The 20,079-nt window shown below is 40.0% G+C and overlaps 2 protein-coding genes across 5 annotated transcripts; one reads left to right on the top strand and one right to left on the bottom strand.

Moving 5' to 3' along the window:
* The first annotated feature begins 968 nt into the window (after nt 1–968).
* slc47a3 (solute carrier family 47 member 3) lies at nt 969–10,316 on the top strand. 4 transcript variants are annotated; one of them, XM_078792918.1, is made up of 18 exons: nt 969–1,005; nt 1,528–1,616; nt 3,365–3,466; nt 3,538–3,606; nt 3,681–3,829; nt 3,904–3,946; nt 4,363–4,407; nt 4,894–4,991; nt 5,064–5,161; nt 5,547–5,660; nt 5,742–5,809; nt 5,878–5,986; nt 7,134–7,209; nt 7,362–7,431; nt 7,533–7,665; nt 7,752–7,846; nt 7,940–7,973; nt 8,966–10,316. In XM_078792918.1, the coding sequence occupies exons 2-18, from the start codon at nt 1,602–1,604 to the stop codon at nt 9,163–9,165; spliced, it is 1,518 nt and encodes a 505-aa protein (XP_078649044.1). In that variant the 5' UTR covers nt 969–1,005; nt 1,528–1,601; the 3' UTR covers nt 9,166–10,316. The 4 variants fall into 4 exon arrangements, with proteins under 4 accessions (XP_078649044.1, XP_057936413.2, XP_078649045.1 ...); XM_058080430.2 differs by having other exon boundaries at nt 977–1,005; nt 1,415–1,616; XM_058080429.2 differs by lacking the exon at nt 969–1,005 and having other exon boundaries at nt 1,075–1,616.
* LOC131134803 (multidrug and toxin extrusion protein 1-like) lies at nt 9,763–18,690 on the bottom strand. Its single transcript, XM_058080428.2, has 16 exons — nt 18,525–18,690; nt 18,267–18,368; nt 16,419–16,487; nt 16,187–16,335; nt 16,061–16,103; nt 15,922–15,966; nt 15,726–15,823; nt 15,563–15,660; nt 15,369–15,482; nt 13,652–13,719; nt 13,463–13,571; nt 13,321–13,396; nt 12,371–12,440; nt 12,173–12,305; nt 10,688–10,782; nt 9,763–10,258 (listed from the first exon to the last, which is right to left on the bottom strand). Exons 1-16 carry the CDS (start codon nt 18,630–18,632, stop codon nt 9,956–9,958), a joined length of 1,680 nt encoding a protein of 559 aa, XP_057936411.2. The 5' UTR covers nt 18,633–18,690; the 3' UTR covers nt 9,763–9,955.
* Nucleotides 18,691–20,079: the final 1,389 nt, after the last annotated feature.

The following is a 20,079-nucleotide window of genomic DNA, read 5'->3' on the forward strand; positions in this document are numbered from 1 at the left end:
AAAATCTTCATAAAAACTTATTTCTCATTAGAATACACTTTTTGTGAATATTTTGACTTTATTCTTTGACATTTTTTTTAATGTATTCCCAAAATGTAAGGTCAAAATCCAGAGTTAGTGTGTCCACTCCATCTGTTGGCATCACCTAACCGTTAGAAAAGGTAGACAATATGTCACCTGTGTGATAGCATCAGTCCTGCCTGCCACATGAAGGCGAGTCTCAGTTTCACTCAGCGGATTGAGAGCATTGAACCCATTCAGGATGACTGAGGGACTTTTTTGTATTCAGTCACCTGAGAAAACTCATTTAAGATTTGATTTCTCTTAAATGGAGTGGCAGAGACTGCATTGTTGTGTCGGACGACCCATTGATAGTGTTCTTCTAACCACAGGACACCAAAAAGTGGCACCATTCACAACTGGTGACCATGATGTAAACACCAAAAACTGTAGGGCAAAAAGTGCAGCAAGCGACTCAACATCTGTGTGGGTAGGATTCACAATGAAAAATGTGGGTTATTATTATAAGAATGTGGGTTATTCATGACTATCAATACAACTAGTCACAAATTAGCTAGGAGTTAGGAATCCCATACAATATATACACTTTAGATCTAATCCAATATTCTGTTTATTTACAACAACCAGTGTTATAAATCTACACTATTCTCACACATGCCTGTCTTTGTTTTGGGGATACCTGAAAAATGACAAATCTGTTGTTGTTTTTTACCGTCTATTGCTGAGCAGTGTCCCGAGGGAAAGTTTTCAATGCAATTTATCTGGTTTTTGCACCCTAAAATGGCGGCCAAACCCGCCCTGACAGAAACAGATTGATAATGAGTAAGAGAGTACCGTCTTTTGCCGAGCAGTGTCCCGAGGGAAAGTTTTCAATGCAATTTCTGTTTTTTGCACCCTAAAATGGCGACCAAACCCGCCCAGTGTATAATACGGAAGCGGAAGCTGAATCGGCAAAAGGTGGGCTCACTATTTGGCAGGAACTAGGTCAGTAGCTTACAAATATAATGTGCAATTGTACATTATACTAGTTTATTAACTCTTATGAAAGATAAGTATTATTCATTATTATGTATATACATTCAAATAATTTCCCCCGAGTGTTACAAGACAAAATAATACAGTGGTATAATATGTGTTATAAAATACAATGGCTCCATCTCCTGGAAAAATGTAGATATCATACTTTAATAAGTAATACTAAGAAAACTGACTGACTGACTGACTGACAGAGGGCGACGGTGATACAATAAAGCAGTAAAGCGATAAGCACTGTACACGTTTTCCTTTGATATTGTTTTGAATTTCGACACCTTTGCCTCTTAAGTAACTCCCTCCCTGCGACCTATGGACAGATGATTAAACAATGTTCTTCCTATCGTCACAATTCCGACAGGAAACAACCGGACTCAACGACGTTCATTGTATTTCCTACAGCCTAACATTATAAAGATAAGCTTAGCTTGTGCTTGTGAATGATGGCGAGTTATTCTTCTACCTCCTGGAAAGAATGTTTTCTATTCCGATACATACGCAAGTTGGCTCCAGTTGGCTTCAAGACAGAAGTTAAAGCTGTATCTCGAATGGCTGTACCTGTGGTGAGTGGCAATGAACGAGAAACTGAACGAGAAAAAAGGAAGAGAAACTTCATTACACTATCTCTTCTCAAGGGACAATATTAGCTAATATTACAGAAATGACACTGGGATCGTACTGTTGAGTGTAAACTGAGTTTCCAGCTTGAATGGCAGTATAGACTTAACAAATGAGTCAACACAGCCATTATTGTTTTAATAGCTAGTAACACAAAGTGAGTACCAATGTAGTGTCTTTCCTCCAGTTCAGCATGGTTATGGTTATTTTTTAATTCATTTTGAACATGTATGTATTACACCTGAATACATCACAGAGTACAATTAACAGTTCCACATGTCCAAAAAGGAGTAGGAAGAAGCAAAATGTATTTAATCCGACCACGAATAGGTTTCACATCATTTGCAATTTTTTTTACCTCCTGTTTTCCAAATGTTGACTTGGCCATTGGTGTACTTGTGTATTTGTGTAATTGATAGGCCATGTAATAAGTTGACAAAGTGCAATGACAAAGTCTATACTCCCTGCAAATAAATTATATAAAAACTAAATCATAATAACACATAGATTTAAGGGTTAATAGTTGACAGGAACGGCTACACGGTGGACCAGTGGTTATCATGTTAGTTACACAGTCAGGAGATCGGGATTCAAGACATGGGTTCGATTCTCTGCTTGTGGGTTTTCTCCGGGTTTCCTCCGGGTTTCCTCTCACAGATTAACAGATTAATTGGCGACTCCAAAATGGTTATTTGTCTATATGTGCCCTGTGATTGGCTGGCGACCAGTCCAGGGTGTACTACCCTGCCTCTCACCCCAAGTCAGCTGGGATAGGCTCCAGCATACTTGTGACCCTCGTGAGGATAAGCGGTATAAAAAATGGATTGATGGAAAATTGACAGAAACAGTTTGATAATGAGTAAGTACAGTAAGTTATGTACTCACAAAGTTAATGGTCAGTGTAAAAATGCTGAAGGTTTTTAGCATTGTTTGTGTTTGCCAACAGGGAATTAGGGTATGCTATACCCTGGTTATAACCACTCCTGTTCTAGTGCTGCCCGAAATATTCTTCTTCCCATGTCCACCAGGTTCTCGATAAAAGGTGATGCCATCTCCGAATGAGTGACACAGTGGCGCTTTCATAATCAATTTTAAGCTCAAAGTTTGGTTATGACTTTAGCCTAAATTACCATGTTGATTTTGGATTTTTGGATTTTGGATTTTGAAATAGTTGCTTTCAAAGAGAGCTACCTTCTGGATTTTCACTCAATACAGCTTGCCAATCCACTAAACTCGCTTCACAGAATAATAAACACCAAAATGTTCAAAACCAAGCATTGTTATATTGGTCACTTGTTGTATTGGACCCTAAGGATGAAGAGTCTTGAACCAGTCATATATATCACTATATTGACAGTTACTATGGTACACATAATGTCATTGTATGGTCATATCACCTCGTACTTCGGTACGAGGTACATTATTAAAAAAAAACCAAAAACCTTAAACTGTATTATGGAAAGCAGGAAGTGAACAAATGAAACAGTTACTGATTGTAAAAGTACCAGATGGAGGGGTAGGATTTAATAAGCTTTGCTTCTTCCTACTCCTTTTGGACATGTGGAACTGTGAACTGATTATGTGATGCACTCAATTGTAATCTGATGTATGTTCAAATGAAATTAAACCATTACCATTACCATTAGATTGTACAAGAACATCCATGCATTCTCACGTTCTTCTACTTCAACAGATTCTGACCAGCCTCATGGTTTTTTCCGTGAGTTTAATCAGCACTGTCTTTTGTGGCCATTTGGGAAAAGAGGAGCTAGCAGGTGTAGCTCTGGCAATAGCAGTAAGTCGTCATGTCATATGAAATTTAACTACACATACAGTAGAACATCACTGTTTTCTTCCTATTCGTAGGTCATTAATGTTACAGGCATATCTATTGGCTCAGGGCTGTCATCAGCATGTGATACTTTGATTTCTCAGGTATGCCCACCAGCCTGTCACTCTCATATGTTCTCCTTGGGTTACATCTTAAAAAATATGTGTTCATGTCTTAGACATTCGGAAGCGGCAACCTCATGAGAGTTGGGGTGATTCTGCAGAGGGCGATCCTCATTCTGATTCTGGCGTGTTTTCCCTGTTGGGCCATCCTCATCAACACTGAGCCCATTCTGCTGGCTGTGGGACAAGAGCCAAATGTTGCCAGGTCAGGCGACTTATTTTATGTGTTTTCCCCGTTTTGGGAGATTTGTCCATCACTGACTTTAGTTGTGCCTTCAGGTTGTCACAGTTGTATGTGAAGATCTTCATGCCAGCACTCCCTGTGAGTATTTCAGGACTGAACACAATAAATGGAATAAATCCTTAACAACCAACAAAACGTTACGTAGTTAGGTACATAATCTGACGAGATCTCAAACATGTTTCCTTTATAAAGATAATAATGCTCAATTTTGATTATTTCGGATTTTAATTTAACAATTAGGGTGGTCTAAGTTGTATAATATAACTCTAATGTAACTCTCTTACATCACCTTGTTGCCGTTGACTGCTGTGTGTAAGCGTAAATTATTTTTTAACCAATATATTTTTGATCTTTGGAACACAAATGATGGTGCCCTAGAAATTTTGCATAGAAACAGATGACCGTAATGTGTGTGTGGTCAATTGCTTATGCAGTAGTATTTGTAGTCGTATTTCTATGCCTTATAATAAAACATCTTTGTTTAAATCTCACAGGCTACATTCATGTACTCATTGGAAACAAAATACTTGCAAAATCAGGTAAGTCCATAATCAGAAAGCATAAAAACATAAACAGTATTGTTGAGAACTTGTATACAGAATATATTGTAATTTATTGAATTATTGAATCCGTGAAAATCAAATTGGGGTTCCTTCTGGGCAGCTGTGGCCACCACACAAAAAGCTATTTTCATACTTGAACATTTTAGTTTTGGAATAATATGTAATAATAGATAATAATAGATAATAATAATAATAATAATAGGAAACAACTTGATCAATAAATAATTTTTACTGCAAAATAACAAATCAACAAAAAAAATGTCGGTGGAGCAGCTGTACCATTACACCACCAGGGACTGACTGTGAAAGGTGAATTTTCTTATTCTACTGTGTGCTGTCAATCACTGAGGCAACTCACACTGTGTCACATTACTCATCACTCTCAGCTGACTTGTAACAAATAACAAATATTGCAAAATATATCCAGTTTAGACATCATAACATTCCATTTGTTTGTTTCAGGGCATCATATGGCCTCAAGTAATGACTGGCTTTGTGGTCAATATCCTCAACGCCCTCTTTAACTACATTTTTATCTTTGCATTAAATCTGGGAGTAGCGTAAGTATTACTTCATTCACCATCAATAATTGCACTAAACCTCATAACCTTAAAATGCAATATTCTCCACAGAGGATCTGCCCTTGCCAACACCCTGTCCCAGTTTTCCATGGCTGGTGTCCTCTACGCTTATATCATATTTAAAAGTGTTCACAAGGCTACCTGGGGAGGTAATTGTAATATTTGTCCAAGAGGGAATTTTTTAATTTAGTAAGTAAACATTGCCCTCAGTAAACAATGGGCGAAGCAACTAGGAGTCAGAGCAAAACAACTTGAACTTCCATGACTCTTCCATGAAAAGCATCTCAAAAGCATAATGTTTTTAGTGGTACTTATAAATTGAATATTGTTCACGCTACTTAACATGAGTGGTATTTAACATAACTAAGTAATCATACAACAAGACACAGGAAGAATAAAACAGTTATGTTATTTGCTTAGAAGCAGGATATGGGAAACCTGTTGAGCCCCAATTGTAATAAAATGTGAATATATTTAACATGAATTATATGACAATAGTGTTTTTGATTACAAACCAATGAACTGTCCTCCTAGGTTGGTCCAAAGATTGCCTTCAGGACTGGGGCTCATTCATTCACTTGGCCATCCCTAGCATGGTCATGTTGTGCGTAGAGTGGTGGACATTTGAGATTGGCAGCTTCCTGGCAGGTACCTGAACATGTCCACCAACACATTCAACGCTAATGTCAATGAAGTCAGGAACTAAAAAAAAAAACAATCCCTCTACAGGTCTCATAAGTGAGGTGGAACTTGGTGCACAGTCTATTGTGTATGAGCTTTCAAACGTTGCCTTCATGGTGATTTGAACACAATCTCCTATTCAATATCAATGTTATTTTTTGTTAATTCTGTATTTTGGTGTCAGTTTCCATTAGGCTTCAGTGTGGCAGGCTGCGTAAAGGTGGGGAATGCTCTTGGAGCTGGAGATACCAAGCAGGCCAAGCTGTCTGCAAAAACATCATTCTTCTGTGCGGGTCAGTAATTTAACCCTGAGATGCACGAGTGACTCTTCCATAAGTGGGTCAAAAATGAACCATATTAGAATCAATGCATTTTTATGCCAATTTTGCCATTTTGGTTAGGAATAATCACATGTATGATATTTAGTATTATATTTAGGACCACACAAGAATGATTTCATGTTAGAAACATCTTAATTTTTCACTTTTTTAACATCTTTGAAAAAGAAAATGACCCCGTACAACAATAGAAAATGTGACGATCCATTGTGTGTTTCCACTTGTCTCATCACTGCATGCAGTTCAGACAAACTACCTGTTTCTGGCCTGTTTCTCTTTACTACACAACTGCTGGATAATGTTTTCCCCAAATTCTTCTGAACTGCTACTCATGGTTGTCTCCCAGTGTAAACTATACCATCTATTGCATAGGACATGCGTACATCACACACCCAGAAGATCTTAGGTAGGCCATTGTTAGGACCATTTCAGCTGTGTATCTAGCAGCCAAGGCATGGATGAGGAAACAAAAGAGTAATGCCTAACAATACATATAGTAATGTTAGCCAGCAAGTGTCAGCTAGTTATAAAGTAGTAAATGTTGATAATACTAACAGTCATGAAGGACACATACACAATATTATATGAAGATAATACTTCTTGTATTAGCACTTGGTGTATAAAATAATCTTCCAGAGGGGTGACACCTCTGATATAGTCTATGTGGTCTACAGTTAATTTATTCCTGACAGCCAAAGTTGATAAGAATTAAAAGTTCCTTTTGGATTCCATAGAAAATGCATGCAGGTCATTTTTCACCCACTTATGGAAAGTTGGGGTAGTAACACAAAAACAAAAAATTCTTAAAAGGTAAGTTAAAAATGTGAATGGCATGATATCAAATAGAAATACCTGGAATATGAAATGATAACAATTTTTCATTACGAAGATATTTCAAGAAAACAACCTTATGCATCTAAGGGTTAACACAGGTTCTTCTGGGTCGGGGGTGTAAAGGAAGTGATGAATATGTATATCAATTGTTGCTGCTAAGGGTGGCCCAATCAGGTATTAGGTTTAGGGGGCAATCGCTTTTTCACACGATTCCAGAAATATTATTGACATGATGAACAATGACATTCATTCTATCTCTCCCACACAGTATCGGTATCTGTATGCTTGGCAGCTTTTATTGGGAGCCTGAGGAATCATATTGCTTATGCCTTTACATATGATGAGTAAGTATATCATGAATGAGACCACGAATCTGCCGCCCTATTATGTTGTAGTCTCATTGACATCCAACATGAGTATTTATATTTTGTAGCATTTTTCTTTTGTCCCATGTATGTTCTAATCATACTGATAATGTTGTTCTGTTCACCAACAGACAAATCAGCGTAAAGGTTGGCGAGGTTGTGGTATTCTACGCTCCATTCATCCTCATGGATGCAGTTTCAGTAAGACTATGGTACAGTTTCAGTACCATACATTCTGGATTTTTGGATATATGTTTTGGGTGCAAATGTAGCAACAAAATTGAGTTTACATGACCTTGCAGGTGGCCATGGGAGGAATAATAAGAGGAACAGGGATGCAGAAAGTGGGGGCGATTTGCAACGTGGTGTGTTATTATGGAGTTGCTTTACCTATTGGAGTGCCATTGATGTTTGCGGCCAAATTAGGAATCATTGGTATGGATATTGGATATTGAGTTTCTTAAGTTTCCTTCACTGTGAAATGTTCAAAAATTATTTAAAAAAAATGACTTCCTGTTTAGGTCTGTGGACGGGATTGTGTACGTCTGTGTCCCTGCAGTGTTTGTTCCTGGTTTTCTACCTGGTGAGAATGGACTGGAAGAAAGTTACAGTTGAAGTAAGTATGTAGGAATTAATTGTACACTCCAAAAATGCAATGTGAAGCAATTTGGACAAATTAACAAAATGTATTTGTGTTTTTTTCCCCCAGGCTCAGGTTAGAGCTGGTGTTTGTGTCAACTCAGGTGAGCCATTTGTAATACAAATACAACATATACCTGTACTCTTAATCAGATCATAAGCAAACACATTCATTCATTTTCTACTGCTTATCCTCATGAGGGCCGCGGGGGTGCTGGAGCCTATCCCAGCTGTCGTCGGGCGAGAGGCGGGGTATACCCTGGACTGCTCGCCAGCCAATCACAGGGCACATATAGTCAAACAACCATTCACACTCACATTCATACTTATGGAAAATTGGAAATGGAAATTAACCTAGCATGTTTTTGGAATGTGGGAGGAAACCAGAGTACCCGGAGAAAACCCACGCATGCACGGGGAGAACATGCAAACTCCACTGGAATTGAACTCGGGTCTCCTAGCTGTGAGGGCTGCGCGCTAACCACTCCACGCCGTGCAGCTATTCATATATTATATTATTTTCAAACTTTGCTTTTGTGCAGAGATGACAGATGAAACTTATACAATGGAAAGTAAATGGTATCTAAGGTAGAGCTTTGTGGAACCCCTAAAGAAAAAGTGAATACATCAATAATATAGTTTTACAGAAATCAACAAAACCTTACCCGACAATAGAGGCACATTTTTTTAAGTGTTAACCCCCCCTTACAAATACATGAGCAGTCCAGAATATCAATCAAAGCAGCCATCAAAAGCCATTTGGTTGTAGAGAGAGGGGGGGGAAGGTGAGCCAAAAGTGCCATCAAATGGCAAAGACACACATTATGGCTTTGAAAGGCCAACACAAACTGATTTTTTCCCCCTGAATGATCAAAGATATCAGTTATATTCAGTGTTTTTGTGTTTTTTTTGGAACGTGACACATTATTTGTCGTGTAAATAGTAACTGCCGGAGGCTTTGCCCGACTTTTGTGTAAATAAATTTGCCTTTGTTTGCTAAGTCTTTTTTCTACGTCTTGATTAGCATTACAACAATATATTTATGAGTATAACATGTGTGAATAAGACATTAACATACATATCCCTTCCCCAAAAGATGACACCCAAAGCTGCGAGGTACAAGGAGACACTACTAATCTGTTCGATATTGACGACCCAGCACTGATGGACCCTGTGGAACGGGAGCTCGCCCAAAGTCGTTTGGTTCTGCGTCGGGGTCTGGTTCTGGCACTCATGCTCAGCATTCTGGCTGCTGGTATCATCGTGAACCTACTGATGACTAACCGGGTCACGTGACCTGTACTGAAGGATACCTCATTGCATGATGATGCAACGGTCTCTATCGCAGGCTGCCGAAGATGTACGAGAAGACAGGAGTAGATAAAATAAGTAGTACAGTATATGATGGGGGAAACAAACGTTAATGCGTCATTGTAATTGATTATTTAAAAATTCCGGACTATAATCCGCTTTGAACCCGGTTATGTAAACAACAGATCTACAGTTGCCATTATGCTTAGAGTACAGATTTCAGGAAGTAGTCAAATATCACATTTTGAAGTTTTTTTGACGTTTTTTACCAAGTGCTTGGGACACGGCAGCAGTCTCACCATAACTAATGAATGATGCTGGGAACACTGTATTTTGGATTGCAAGGTTTTTAATGTGTTTTTCTGTGTAAATGTGACCTACATATGTACAATTTGCTGGGTGCAGTTTATATTTAGGCTTGTGCAATAGTTAAGAATTTACAGTAATTATATAGTATTTAGTATAGTACAAACTGAGAGTATTATATTGTTTTTCCAAGTTCATGCCAAAGCTATGGTAAGTAGCAAATACCAGCTAAGAGTGTTTTGGATTCTTGCTGGTTAAGTCAAATAAGTACTCTCATGTTTTTGTTTTTACGCAATAGTACAGAAATAATAGCACAAACACACAAAAGCAGCACTTTAAGGATTAAGAGTCTCAGTTTACTCAGACACATTAGTTTTGTAAGTGAATCACTCCAGTAAATATGAAATACATATCAGTTGGAAGAGAAATTAATAGGACACTATTGGAGAAAAATAAATAGAATCGCCTCTCAGTTGAGATGATCTGAAGTGTAAGTACTATTACTCCAGAGTGTTGTAGTCGTATTACTTTTAGGCTGCATCGTCTCCGGTAAAGGAATCAAGTAGTACAAACATACGCCCAGCGCTAGGAGAACGAGAGCAGCAAACAGTGTGAGACCTCGCCTGAGGAGCAGTTGGCTCAATGAGAGGTGGTCAGCGTTCAAATCCTGTGTGACCGTGTTGTTGTCCTCAGACAGGACAGGCTGGTACTGGTCCTGGGTAGCTGGACCTATTCCGTCAACGTGGGTGCTTTTCTGGGCTCGCTTTACAGCCTAGAAAGACAAAATCCATCACTGATAACCTTTGCAATAAGTTACTACATTTTTAAAAATGGATCTGTCTTTTTGGTAGGTAAATTATTGTCTATTTTTTGTCATTCAAGAGAAACTGCAATAAAAATACATAGTTTGAGAATTTTTTTTCCTGTTCTATTCTAAGACTTGTGCTCACTACACAACTGCCGTCCGTAACTGTTAGTCAAAATGACCTTCGTTACCTTGGATTCAGCATATACACACACATTAAATAACCAGGTTCCACACAACTGAAGCAAAATAGATGTACTATTCCGCTCAATAAGATAATGGTACGGAAACAGAAACTCAGAACATTCTATGAATTAATTTTCAAATAAATAACTATACCATAATCTTTTCAGAATTTTACATTTCACTATTAGCTTTCACTCCACCATCATTTACCTCTTCTGTCATCCGCTTCCAGTCCAGCTTGAATATGACAATAATATAAAATGTGGACTGCAAGATGACACAAATTAAGATCCCCAGCCAGAAACCTATACAGAAAACACCAATGAATCAGTCACGACTTGACTTGAACATATTTACAACATAATGGGGACTAAAACATTCATTAATTCATTTTCTACCGCTTATCCTCACAGGGGTGCTGGAGCCTATCCCAGCTGTCTTCGGGCGAGAGGCGGGGTACACCCTGGACTGGTCGCCAGCCAATCACAGAAGACATATAGACAAACAACCATTCACACTCACATTCATACCTATGGACAATTTGGAGTCGCCAATTAACCTAGCATGTTTTTGGAATGTGGGAGGAAACCGGAGTACCCGGAGAAAACCCACGCATGCACGGGGAGAACATGCAAACTCCACACAGAGATGGCTGAGGATGGAATTGAACTCGGGTCCCCTAGCTGTGAGGCCTGCGTGCTAACCACTTTCACACCGTGCAGAGTGTATATATTATGCGCTAAGGATGGATCTGCGTGATCGATCGATAGTGCTGCGCCCGAGATGGATCCATCTTTAGCGTACAAATCGATCGATTTCTGCGCTCACGATGGATATAACTGCCTTGCGCTGGAGACCGATGCTTTGACACTGCGCTGACGATATAATGACAATTGTTGATCTGCTAATTGCATACAATGACAGGGTTAGGGGTTAGGGGTTAGGGTTAGGGTTAGGGTTCACACTACCCTGCCAAGAACAGTAACAAAGTGAACTCCTTGACAATTAATCAAAAACATTCCAAAAACATGCTAGGTTAATTGGTGACTCCAAATTGTCCATAGGTATGAATGTGAGTGTGAATGGTTGTTTGTCTATATGTGCCCTGTGATTGGCTGGCCACCAGTCCAGGGTGTACCCCGCTTCTCGCCCCAACAGAAGCTGGGATAGGCTCCAGCACCCCCGCGACCCTCGTGAGGAAAAAGCGTTAGAAAATGAATGAATGAATGAAATTTGCATGCATCGACTTCTTGTTGATTCTTGTAAGTAACAACGCTCAGCGCTGCCATCTGTTGGCATCTAAACAAACTACACACATCCATCCCGGGCGCAGTAATATACCATCGATCGTGAGCTAACGATGGATCCATCTCGGGTGCAGCGCTATCGATCCATCGCGCAGATCCATCGTCAGCGCGTAACATATATGTACATTTTGTACTGTTGGATCATAAGGAGATTCTAAGTAGACTTCCAAAATGCACAAATGTGTATGACAAAAACATTAACTTAAACTTTCGATCAGCTGATAAACATCCTATTTTAGTTTATGGTTGTTGGCAAGGCCGCACGGTGGAGAGTGGTTTGCATGTAGGCTGGGTTTGATTCTCCACTTGTGCATCTCTGTGTGGAATTTGCATGTTCTTCACCTTCAAAATGTAACATTCTATGTTGAAAATGAATTTGTGTAGCTACCTAGAACCCTCAGCTTTGCAACAAACATGAGTGTAACACTGAGTGTGAGGCCGATGCAGTAGTATCCAATGAAGTTAGCCACAGCCGGTATATTCTGTTTTCCGGTCCCCAAGAAGATGCCTGTGCACACACACTACACAGAAAAAGGGTTGGAATTATTTTTGTAGTGATTGATTGATAGACACAAGCGGTGCTCACCACAAGGCCATCGAAGAACTGGAGGAAGCAGTAAGCGTTCATCAGGTGAGAGACCAGGCTGATGATCTTCCTGCAATGATCAGTTGGACTCTTATTGATAAAGATTGAATCAATAAATCATATTATAGTATACAGTGGAAGTTTTTATGTTTTTTTATGTTAACATGCTTTTTACAACATGACAGTTGACCCTGGAACAGATGATTTATTCATTCATTCATTTTCTATACCGCTTATCCTCACAAGGGTTGGAGGGGTGCTGGAGCCTATCCCAGCCGTCTTTGGGCGAGACAGGCGGGGTACACCCTGGACTGGTGGCCAGCCAATCACAGAGCACATATAGACAAACAACCATTCACACTCACATTCATACCTATGGACAATTTGGAGTCGCCAATTAACCTAGCATGTTTTTGGAATGTGGGAGGAAACCGGAGTACCCGGAGAAAACCCACGCATGCACGGGGAGAACATGGAAATCTCCATACAGAGATGGCCGAGGTGGGATTGAACCCTGGTCTCCTAGCTGTGAGGTCTGCGTTAGAAGAAATTAATAAAAAAAACATAGACAGAAGGAAAACTAGTGCCCCCTGCAGGTCAAACTAAACAGTATTTAAATGAAATGTATGCAAACAAGACAAACAACCATTCACACTCACATTCATACCTATGGACAATTTGGAGTCGCCAATTAACCTAGCATGTTTTTGGAATGTGGGAGAAAACCCACGCATGCACGAGGAGAACATGCAAACTCCACACAGATATGGCCGAGGGTGGAATTGAACCCTGGTCTCCTAGCTATGAGGTCTGCATGCTAACCACTCGTCCACCGTGCAGCCCAGATAATTTATATTCCCATTATTTCCTATGGGATTAAGAGCCAAATAAATGGTGGGTCAACCAGAAAGTTCATGACCTTGCCAGCTCCACCAGCTGTATGGACTCACTGATCAGAGGTGAAGATGGCACCAATCACACTCTTAGTGGATGCGAGCACGACACCTTCAACCACTGCGAATGCACCTGAAAGATAAACCAGGTTACATCGAGCGATAAAACCTCTTCCTTATGAACGACAAACAAACCCACCTGCAAGGGTGAGGGACACCTTGCAGGTGAGGATGGCTCGGCTAGTGTCTCCTGCACCCAAAGCGTTACCCACCCGAGCACACGCTGCAGCCTGGATGCCGAAAGGGAACTTAAAAAAAAAAAAAAAAATCAGAGATGAACTGCGTAAAGAAATATTCATACTGTATATGAATATGAAAGACCAAATACCATGTATGCGATTAAGGTGACCATCATTACAACATGTTGGGCAGCCAGCTCGTCTTCACTCATCATCCCTGAACAAACAAAGTAGATGCCAAAGATTAGACAGAAAGACACAACAGCACAACAAATAATAATAATAATAATATTGCTAATATTGTTCTGACAAATGCACCGCATGAATGGTGCAGTTATGAAACCCTTTGACTCAGTGCTGCACTACATAACACCAACTGGAACTTAAGGGAGTTTACTAGGCATAAGGATAAGCGGCATAGAAAACGGATGGAAAAATGTGGAACTTACGAATAAAAAGTCATTGCAAAACGCTGATGATATCTGTTTTACATGTGTGCAAACAGGCTGCACGGTGTTCAAGTGGTTAGCGCGCAGACCACACAGCTAGGAGACCCGAGTTCAATTCCACCCTCGGCTATCTCTGTGTAAAATTTTCATGTTGCATGCAAACATGCTAGGTTAATTGGCGACTCCAAATTGTCCATAGGTATGAATGTGAGTGTGAATGGTTGTTTGTCTATACGTATGTGCCCTGTGATTGGCTGGCCACCAATCCAGGGTGTACCTCGCCTCTCGCCTGAAGACAGCTGGGATAGGCTCCAGCACCCCCACGACCCTCGTGAGGATAAGCGGTAGAAAATGAATGAATGAAATATTTTTGTAGTTAGACCACCTGACCTTCTCAATACATTTTAGCACCGCGTAGTCACCTAAACAGTCCTATTATTTGTTTTTTTTTTCTCGCCCGAAGACAGCTGGGATAGGCTCCAGCACCCCCCACAACCCACATGAGGATAAGCGGTAGAAAATGAATGAATATATGTAAACATAGTCACACAATGTCATTTACAGTGACAAATAGAGTACACCTTGCAGATACATACATACTGTAGATCAGGGGTGGGCAAACTACAGCCCGGGGGGCCAAATGCGGCCCACCAAGCGTTTGAATCCGGCCCACCAGTTGCTTTCTAAGTATTTCAACTTTTAACATACAAACTGGCAACATGACTTACAAGTCTGATGTCTTATTTAGTAAAAAAAAAACAACAACAAAACTGTAAAATTAAATTATATAGTTTGATGTGGTCTGATGTTTAAAGTGTTGCTGAAAAAAGGGACATGAGAACATACATGTATTTGTATGTAATTCTGGGTAAAATTGTTGATTTGTTGATTTCTGCTTAACTGATTCTGTACTCTTGCTGCTGTGCAATGCAAATTTCCCCACTGAGGGACGAATAAAGGCATATCCTATCTTATCTTATCTTATCTTACAACTGATAGAAAAACACCTTTACTGATAAAATTAGACGAATAATTCAAGGAAAATTACAAGCATAAAATAGTGTGTGTTTGTGTGTGTTTTCTCCGGCTACTCCGGTTTCCTCCCACATTCCAAAAACATGCTAGGTTAATTGGCGACTCCAAATTGTCCATAGGTATGAATGTGAGTATGAATGGTTGTTTGTTTATATGTGCCCTGTGATTGGCTGGCCACCAGTCCAGAGTGTACCTGGCGTCTCGCCTGACGACAGCTGGGATAGGCTCCAGCACTAGCATGAGAATAAGCGGTAGAAAATAAATGAATGAGTGTGTGTGTGTTAAATATATGTTCTGCCCCCCTTGTTAACTCAATGCAGCCCACGACTCAAAATATTTTCCCACCCCTGTTGTAGATCAATATATCCTCTGATGAGATCACCTGCAAAGAATCCTCCAAACTCATAGACCCACCACTCAAAGCACTTCATGAGCATACTGGGAATTGCCAGCTTCATGTAGGCGCCCCATTCCTGCAGCGATTCCAAAGACCAACCTGCAGGGGAATCAGCACTCTTACCGATATGGCAAAAAGAGCACAAAACTAACAAAAGCACAGCCAATCGCTCCCCTCACCTCCCCATGTTGTATCATGCAGCTTCTTCCACCGAATGTAAGCAAACAGGAAAACACAGATGGATATTTGGGAGAGAGCATTCGCGGCCGCAGATCCACTAGCAGGCACAAACTGTATTAGAATGTGTGATGTTTGGGGTTGAATCCGCTAAAAGGTACTTACTTCACTCCTAAATCCAGCCAGTATAAGAATATGTAGTTCATCATCACATTGGCAACATTTGCCATGGCGGCAGTGTACATTTGTGGTAGTATTATACCCTAAAAACATACACAAACATGTATTATGTTTGCATTATGTGCCATATTTGTATTCAAAATAACATTTTAACATTACCAATTGTTTTTCATTCACTCACCTGATTCTGCAGGTAAGACACTTGCAGATTATGCAGAAACATTGCCTAAACAATTTGAATACAGTATATACATATATCAACCTCATTAGTGATTATTTAGCATAAAGTGTGCATAAAAAAATGCAAAATTGCAACTCACTGGCACAGCCGGAAGTGAGGCGATGATGTAGAGATGTGCTATCCTGAAACCAAGACGCTGAATGACACATTCACGTACACCCGTGTCCCATTCAGGATCAATACTTATTAATAGATACTTATTTACCGGGTCACCTCAGGGTCCTGGCCTAGGAGGAGCAGGATAGGCTGAGCATTGAGGAGCAGACCCCAGCAGGGAAGACAGAACAACAGCAATATGATGACGCCTCGCTGAAGGATCACGCCCACACGTAGTAGGTTCTTACCGCCAAAAGTCTGCACAAATTAGGGGTAAATAGTAGCTAAAATGACCATAATATGAGTAGTACTGTGTATGATAATATGTGGTTTTCTAAAACCTGAGACACCAGTGTATCACAAGCTAGGCCCAGACCGAATCCTGTTGCTGCTGTGGTGACATTGATGGTCTGAAACAAAGTGGAAGCAAATGTCAGTGAGTGGCATAGAACACTTTAATATGCATATGCTGTTCAGTCGTTATACAGTATTTAAAAATAAAAATAAAAATAAAAATAAAAATAAAAATAAAAATAAAAATAAAAATAAAAATAAAAATAAAAATAAAAATAAAAATAAAAATAGAAAAATTTAAAAAATAAATTGGCTGGACACCAGTCCAGCTGGGATAGGCTCCAGCACCCCCGCGACCCTCGTGAGGAAAAAGCGGTAGAAAATGAATGAATGAATGAATGAAAATTAAAAATAAATGTATATAATATTTGGTTGCACGGTGGTCGAGTGGTTAGCATAGATATGAATGTGAGTGTGAATGGTTGTTTGTCTATATGTGCCCTGTGATTGGCTGGCCACCAGTCCAGGGTGTACCCCGCCTCTCGCCCAAAGACAGCTGGGATAGACTCCAGCACCCCCGCGACCCTTGTGAGGAAAAAGCGGTAGAAAATGAATGAATGAATGAATGGTTGCACGGTGGTCGAGTGGTTAGCGTAGGTATGAATGTGAATGGTTGTTTGTCTATATGTGCCCTGTGATTGGCTGGCGACCAGTCCAGGGTGTACCCCGCCTCTTGCTCGAAGACAGCTGGGATAGGCTCCAGTACCCCCCACGACCCTCGTGAGGATAAGCGGTAGAAAATGAATGAATGAAATATTTTTGTAGTTAGACCATAGATCACATGTTTATGACCTTCTCAATACATTTTAGCACCGCATAGTCACCTAAACAGTTCGATTATTTGGTTTTTTTTACACCACATTGCACAACACTAATGCAACACTAGCCTACAATGTATTTGTTCTAAAGTTTAAGTGTTTTGGTTTTAAGGTCTTGGCTTTGTACAGTAAGGAATTTGTACACTTTTGCCGCCATCTGCTGTGTGCTTTCAATAGAACAGTTTGTTTGATATGCACTTTGATATGTTTTGTGCATTAAATATGTTAAAGCCTAGCATTTGAATTGTCATATTTGTATTTTAGTTAATTTAACCATTGTTCTGTTTGAAAATGTTTACATTAAAGAAAAAAATATAAGTAAGATATACTTGAATATGTATATTCAAACAGCATGGTTTGTTTAAGGAGACCTAATATACTCATTTTCGGCCCTTTGTATTGAGTTGTGGTCTCCTATAGAGCAGCTTCACACAATAACCAGCACAGAACGCTTTGTAGATCTTCCAGAATCTGCACCCATTCCAGCTGTAAATGTAAATCTTTAAATGTTGTGTCGCGAAAATGGTCTGTTTTAATGTGTTCTACCCATGGCCCACCTCCAGGCACGCCCACTCCGTTGTGGTTGGTCACACTCCCAAGTGCTCAGAAGGACTTCAAGTGTTGTGCTGATTGCTGCCCACCCAACTTTATTGGGAGTCGATAAAGGGTATAGGAGTTAACAAATATTAGCATACAGCCGTATGTGTTGCACAAATCTAATCCGGAAGTAGAGACTTATTTTATTGGGTGTCTGGAATGGATTCACTGGAATTACATCATTTCCTATTGGAAAATTAGTCTTGGTTTTTGCATGTTTAGGTTTTGGTCCAAACCTTTGGAACAAATGAATAATATTACCGAAAAGGCATGTATCAGGGGATGGAATTATTGATAATTTAGTCCAAATGGTGTACTAGCTTCATTTTTTTCCCCTCATTGTTTCTAGCCTAACATGACATTAAACGTGTCCTTGCCACACGACAGTGCAGCATACAGATGAGATGATCGACCACTTACAGCAGACGCTAATCCGTAGCCCGCCATCACGTCGTTGCCCAGACGGCCGCAGAACATGGTGACCACAAATGGAAGTAGATAATTGAGGATTCGAGAGAGCAGCTAGAAACAAAAATAACACGAATATAGAGTAGCTATTGTGTGTCATGCATGTCACCTTTACAAGCTAATGAGATCCAAACTATAATCAAAATAATAAATATTAGATCAGTATTCAAAACAATTCAACAGACAGAAAGGTAAATAATGCATTCTTACCAGAGGCCCTGTCATCTTCAAGATTTGGTAAAGTTCTTCCCTGTGGGCCAAAGGAACTTTGTGACGGACCCAACGGCAGCTGAACATTTTGTCACTCAAGCCCGCCATGTCTTCTATATGCCAACACAGGTTTTTCTGACAAAGTCTCGTGGCTAACTTTTCTCTGATGTTCTTTTCAAAGTCGCTTCCAGAATGTCGGAGAGGATGGACCATTTGCTTGCCTTGGCGCTTAGCCAAGTGCAGCTGAAACAACGGAGATTGTTGATGAGAAAAAAGGGAAAACACCGCAGTCACAACAGAACATCAGACGACTGTATCTTTGCAGTGAACTTTATCAGAAACGTACTATTTAACATGAATGTACCTTTAATTCCTCACAGTGAGGAAAACACAATTACTGTATTGGTATTACTTCAATCAGAGGTGAAAAACTCAATGTCCACCATAAGGACCAGATTATGTGCATTGTGCTTAGATTGGGCTCCACTTTGTTGGATTTTCCTGTTAAGTCTGTACAGTACAGATAAACAAATATATATTCTGTTTACAATTAACCACCACAAATATTCTGGACTGCTCATGTATTTGTAAGGGGGGGGGGGTCAACCAAAAATGTGCCTCTATTGTCGGGTAAGGTTTTGTTGATTTCTGTAAAACTATATTATTGATGTATTCACATTTTCTTTAGGGGTTCCTCAAAGCTCAACCTTAGATACCATTTACTTTCCATTGTATAAGTTTCATCTGTCATCTATGCACAAAAGCAAAGTTCTAAAATAATATAATATATAAATAGCTGCACGGCGTTGAGTGGTTAGCGTGCAGGCCTCACAGCAAGGAGACCCGAGTTCAATTCCACCCTCGGCCATCTCTGTGTGGAGTTTGCAGGTTCTTCCCGTGCATGCGTGGGTTTTCTCCGGGTACTCTGGTTTACTCCCACATTCCAAAAACATGCTAGGTTAATTGGCGACTCCAAATTGTCCATAGGTATGAATGTGAGTGTGAATGGTTGTTTGTCTATATGTGCCCTGTGATTGGCTGGCCACCAGTCCAGGGTGTACCTTGCCTTTCGCGCGAAGACAACCGGGATAGGCTCCAACACCCCCGCGACCCTCGTGAGGATAAGCAGTATAAAATGAATGAATGAATATATTATTGATGTATTCACGTTTTCTTTAGGGGTTCCTCAAAGCTCTACCTTAGATATCATTTACTTGTCATTGTAGAAGTTTCATCTGTCATCTCTGTACAAAAGCAAAGTTCTAAAATAATATAATATATAAGTAGCTTCACGGCATTGAGTGGTTAGCGCACAGGCCTCACAGCTTGGAGACCCAAGTTCAATTCCACCCTCAGCCATCTATGTGTGGAGTTTGCATGTTCTCCCCGTACATGCGTGGGTTTTCTCCGGGTACTCCGGTTTCCTCCCATATTCCAAAAACATGCTAGGTTAATTAGCGACTCCAAATTGTCCATAAGTACACACACTTACTTATATAAGTATAAGTAAGTGTGAATGGTTGTTTGTCTATATGTGCCCTGTGATTGGTTGGCG

Source organism: Doryrhamphus excisus, linkage group LG8 (genome assembly GCF_037039965.1).
Source record: "Doryrhamphus excisus strain RoL-2023G ecotype Guam linkage group LG8, RoL_Dexc_Guam_v1.1, whole genome shotgun sequence".
NCBI lineage: Eukaryota > Metazoa > Chordata > Actinopteri > Syngnathiformes > Syngnathidae > Doryrhamphus > Doryrhamphus excisus.

Excerpts from the sequence above, each read along its gene's own strand:
- slc47a3 (XM_058080430.2), top strand. The coding sequence starts at position 1,494 with ATGATGGCGAGTTATTCTTCTACCTCCTGGAAAGAATGTTTTCTATTC. Across the intron at positions 1,617-3,364 it reads CTCGAATGGCTGTACCTGTG|ATTCTGACCAGCCTCATGGT; the intron begins GTGAGTGGCAAT and ends CTACTTCAACAG. Across the intron at positions 5,810-5,877 it reads TTTCAAACGTTGCCTTCATG|TTTCCATTAGGCTTCAGTGT; the intron begins GTGATTTGAACA and ends TTTTGGTGTCAG.
- LOC131134803 (XM_058080428.2), bottom strand. The coding sequence starts at position 18,632 with ATGGCGGGCTTGAGTGACAAAATGTTCAGCTGCCGTTGGGTCCGTCAC. Across the intron at positions 15,661-15,725 it reads TGGCTGGATTTAGGAGTGAA|TGGATCTGCGGCCGCGAATG; the intron begins GTAAGTACCTTT and ends TGTGCCTGCTAG. Across the intron at positions 10,783-12,172 it reads TGCAAAGCTGAGGGTTCTAG|GTTTCTGGCTGGGGATCTTA; the intron begins GTAGCTACACAA and ends TTTTCTGTATAG.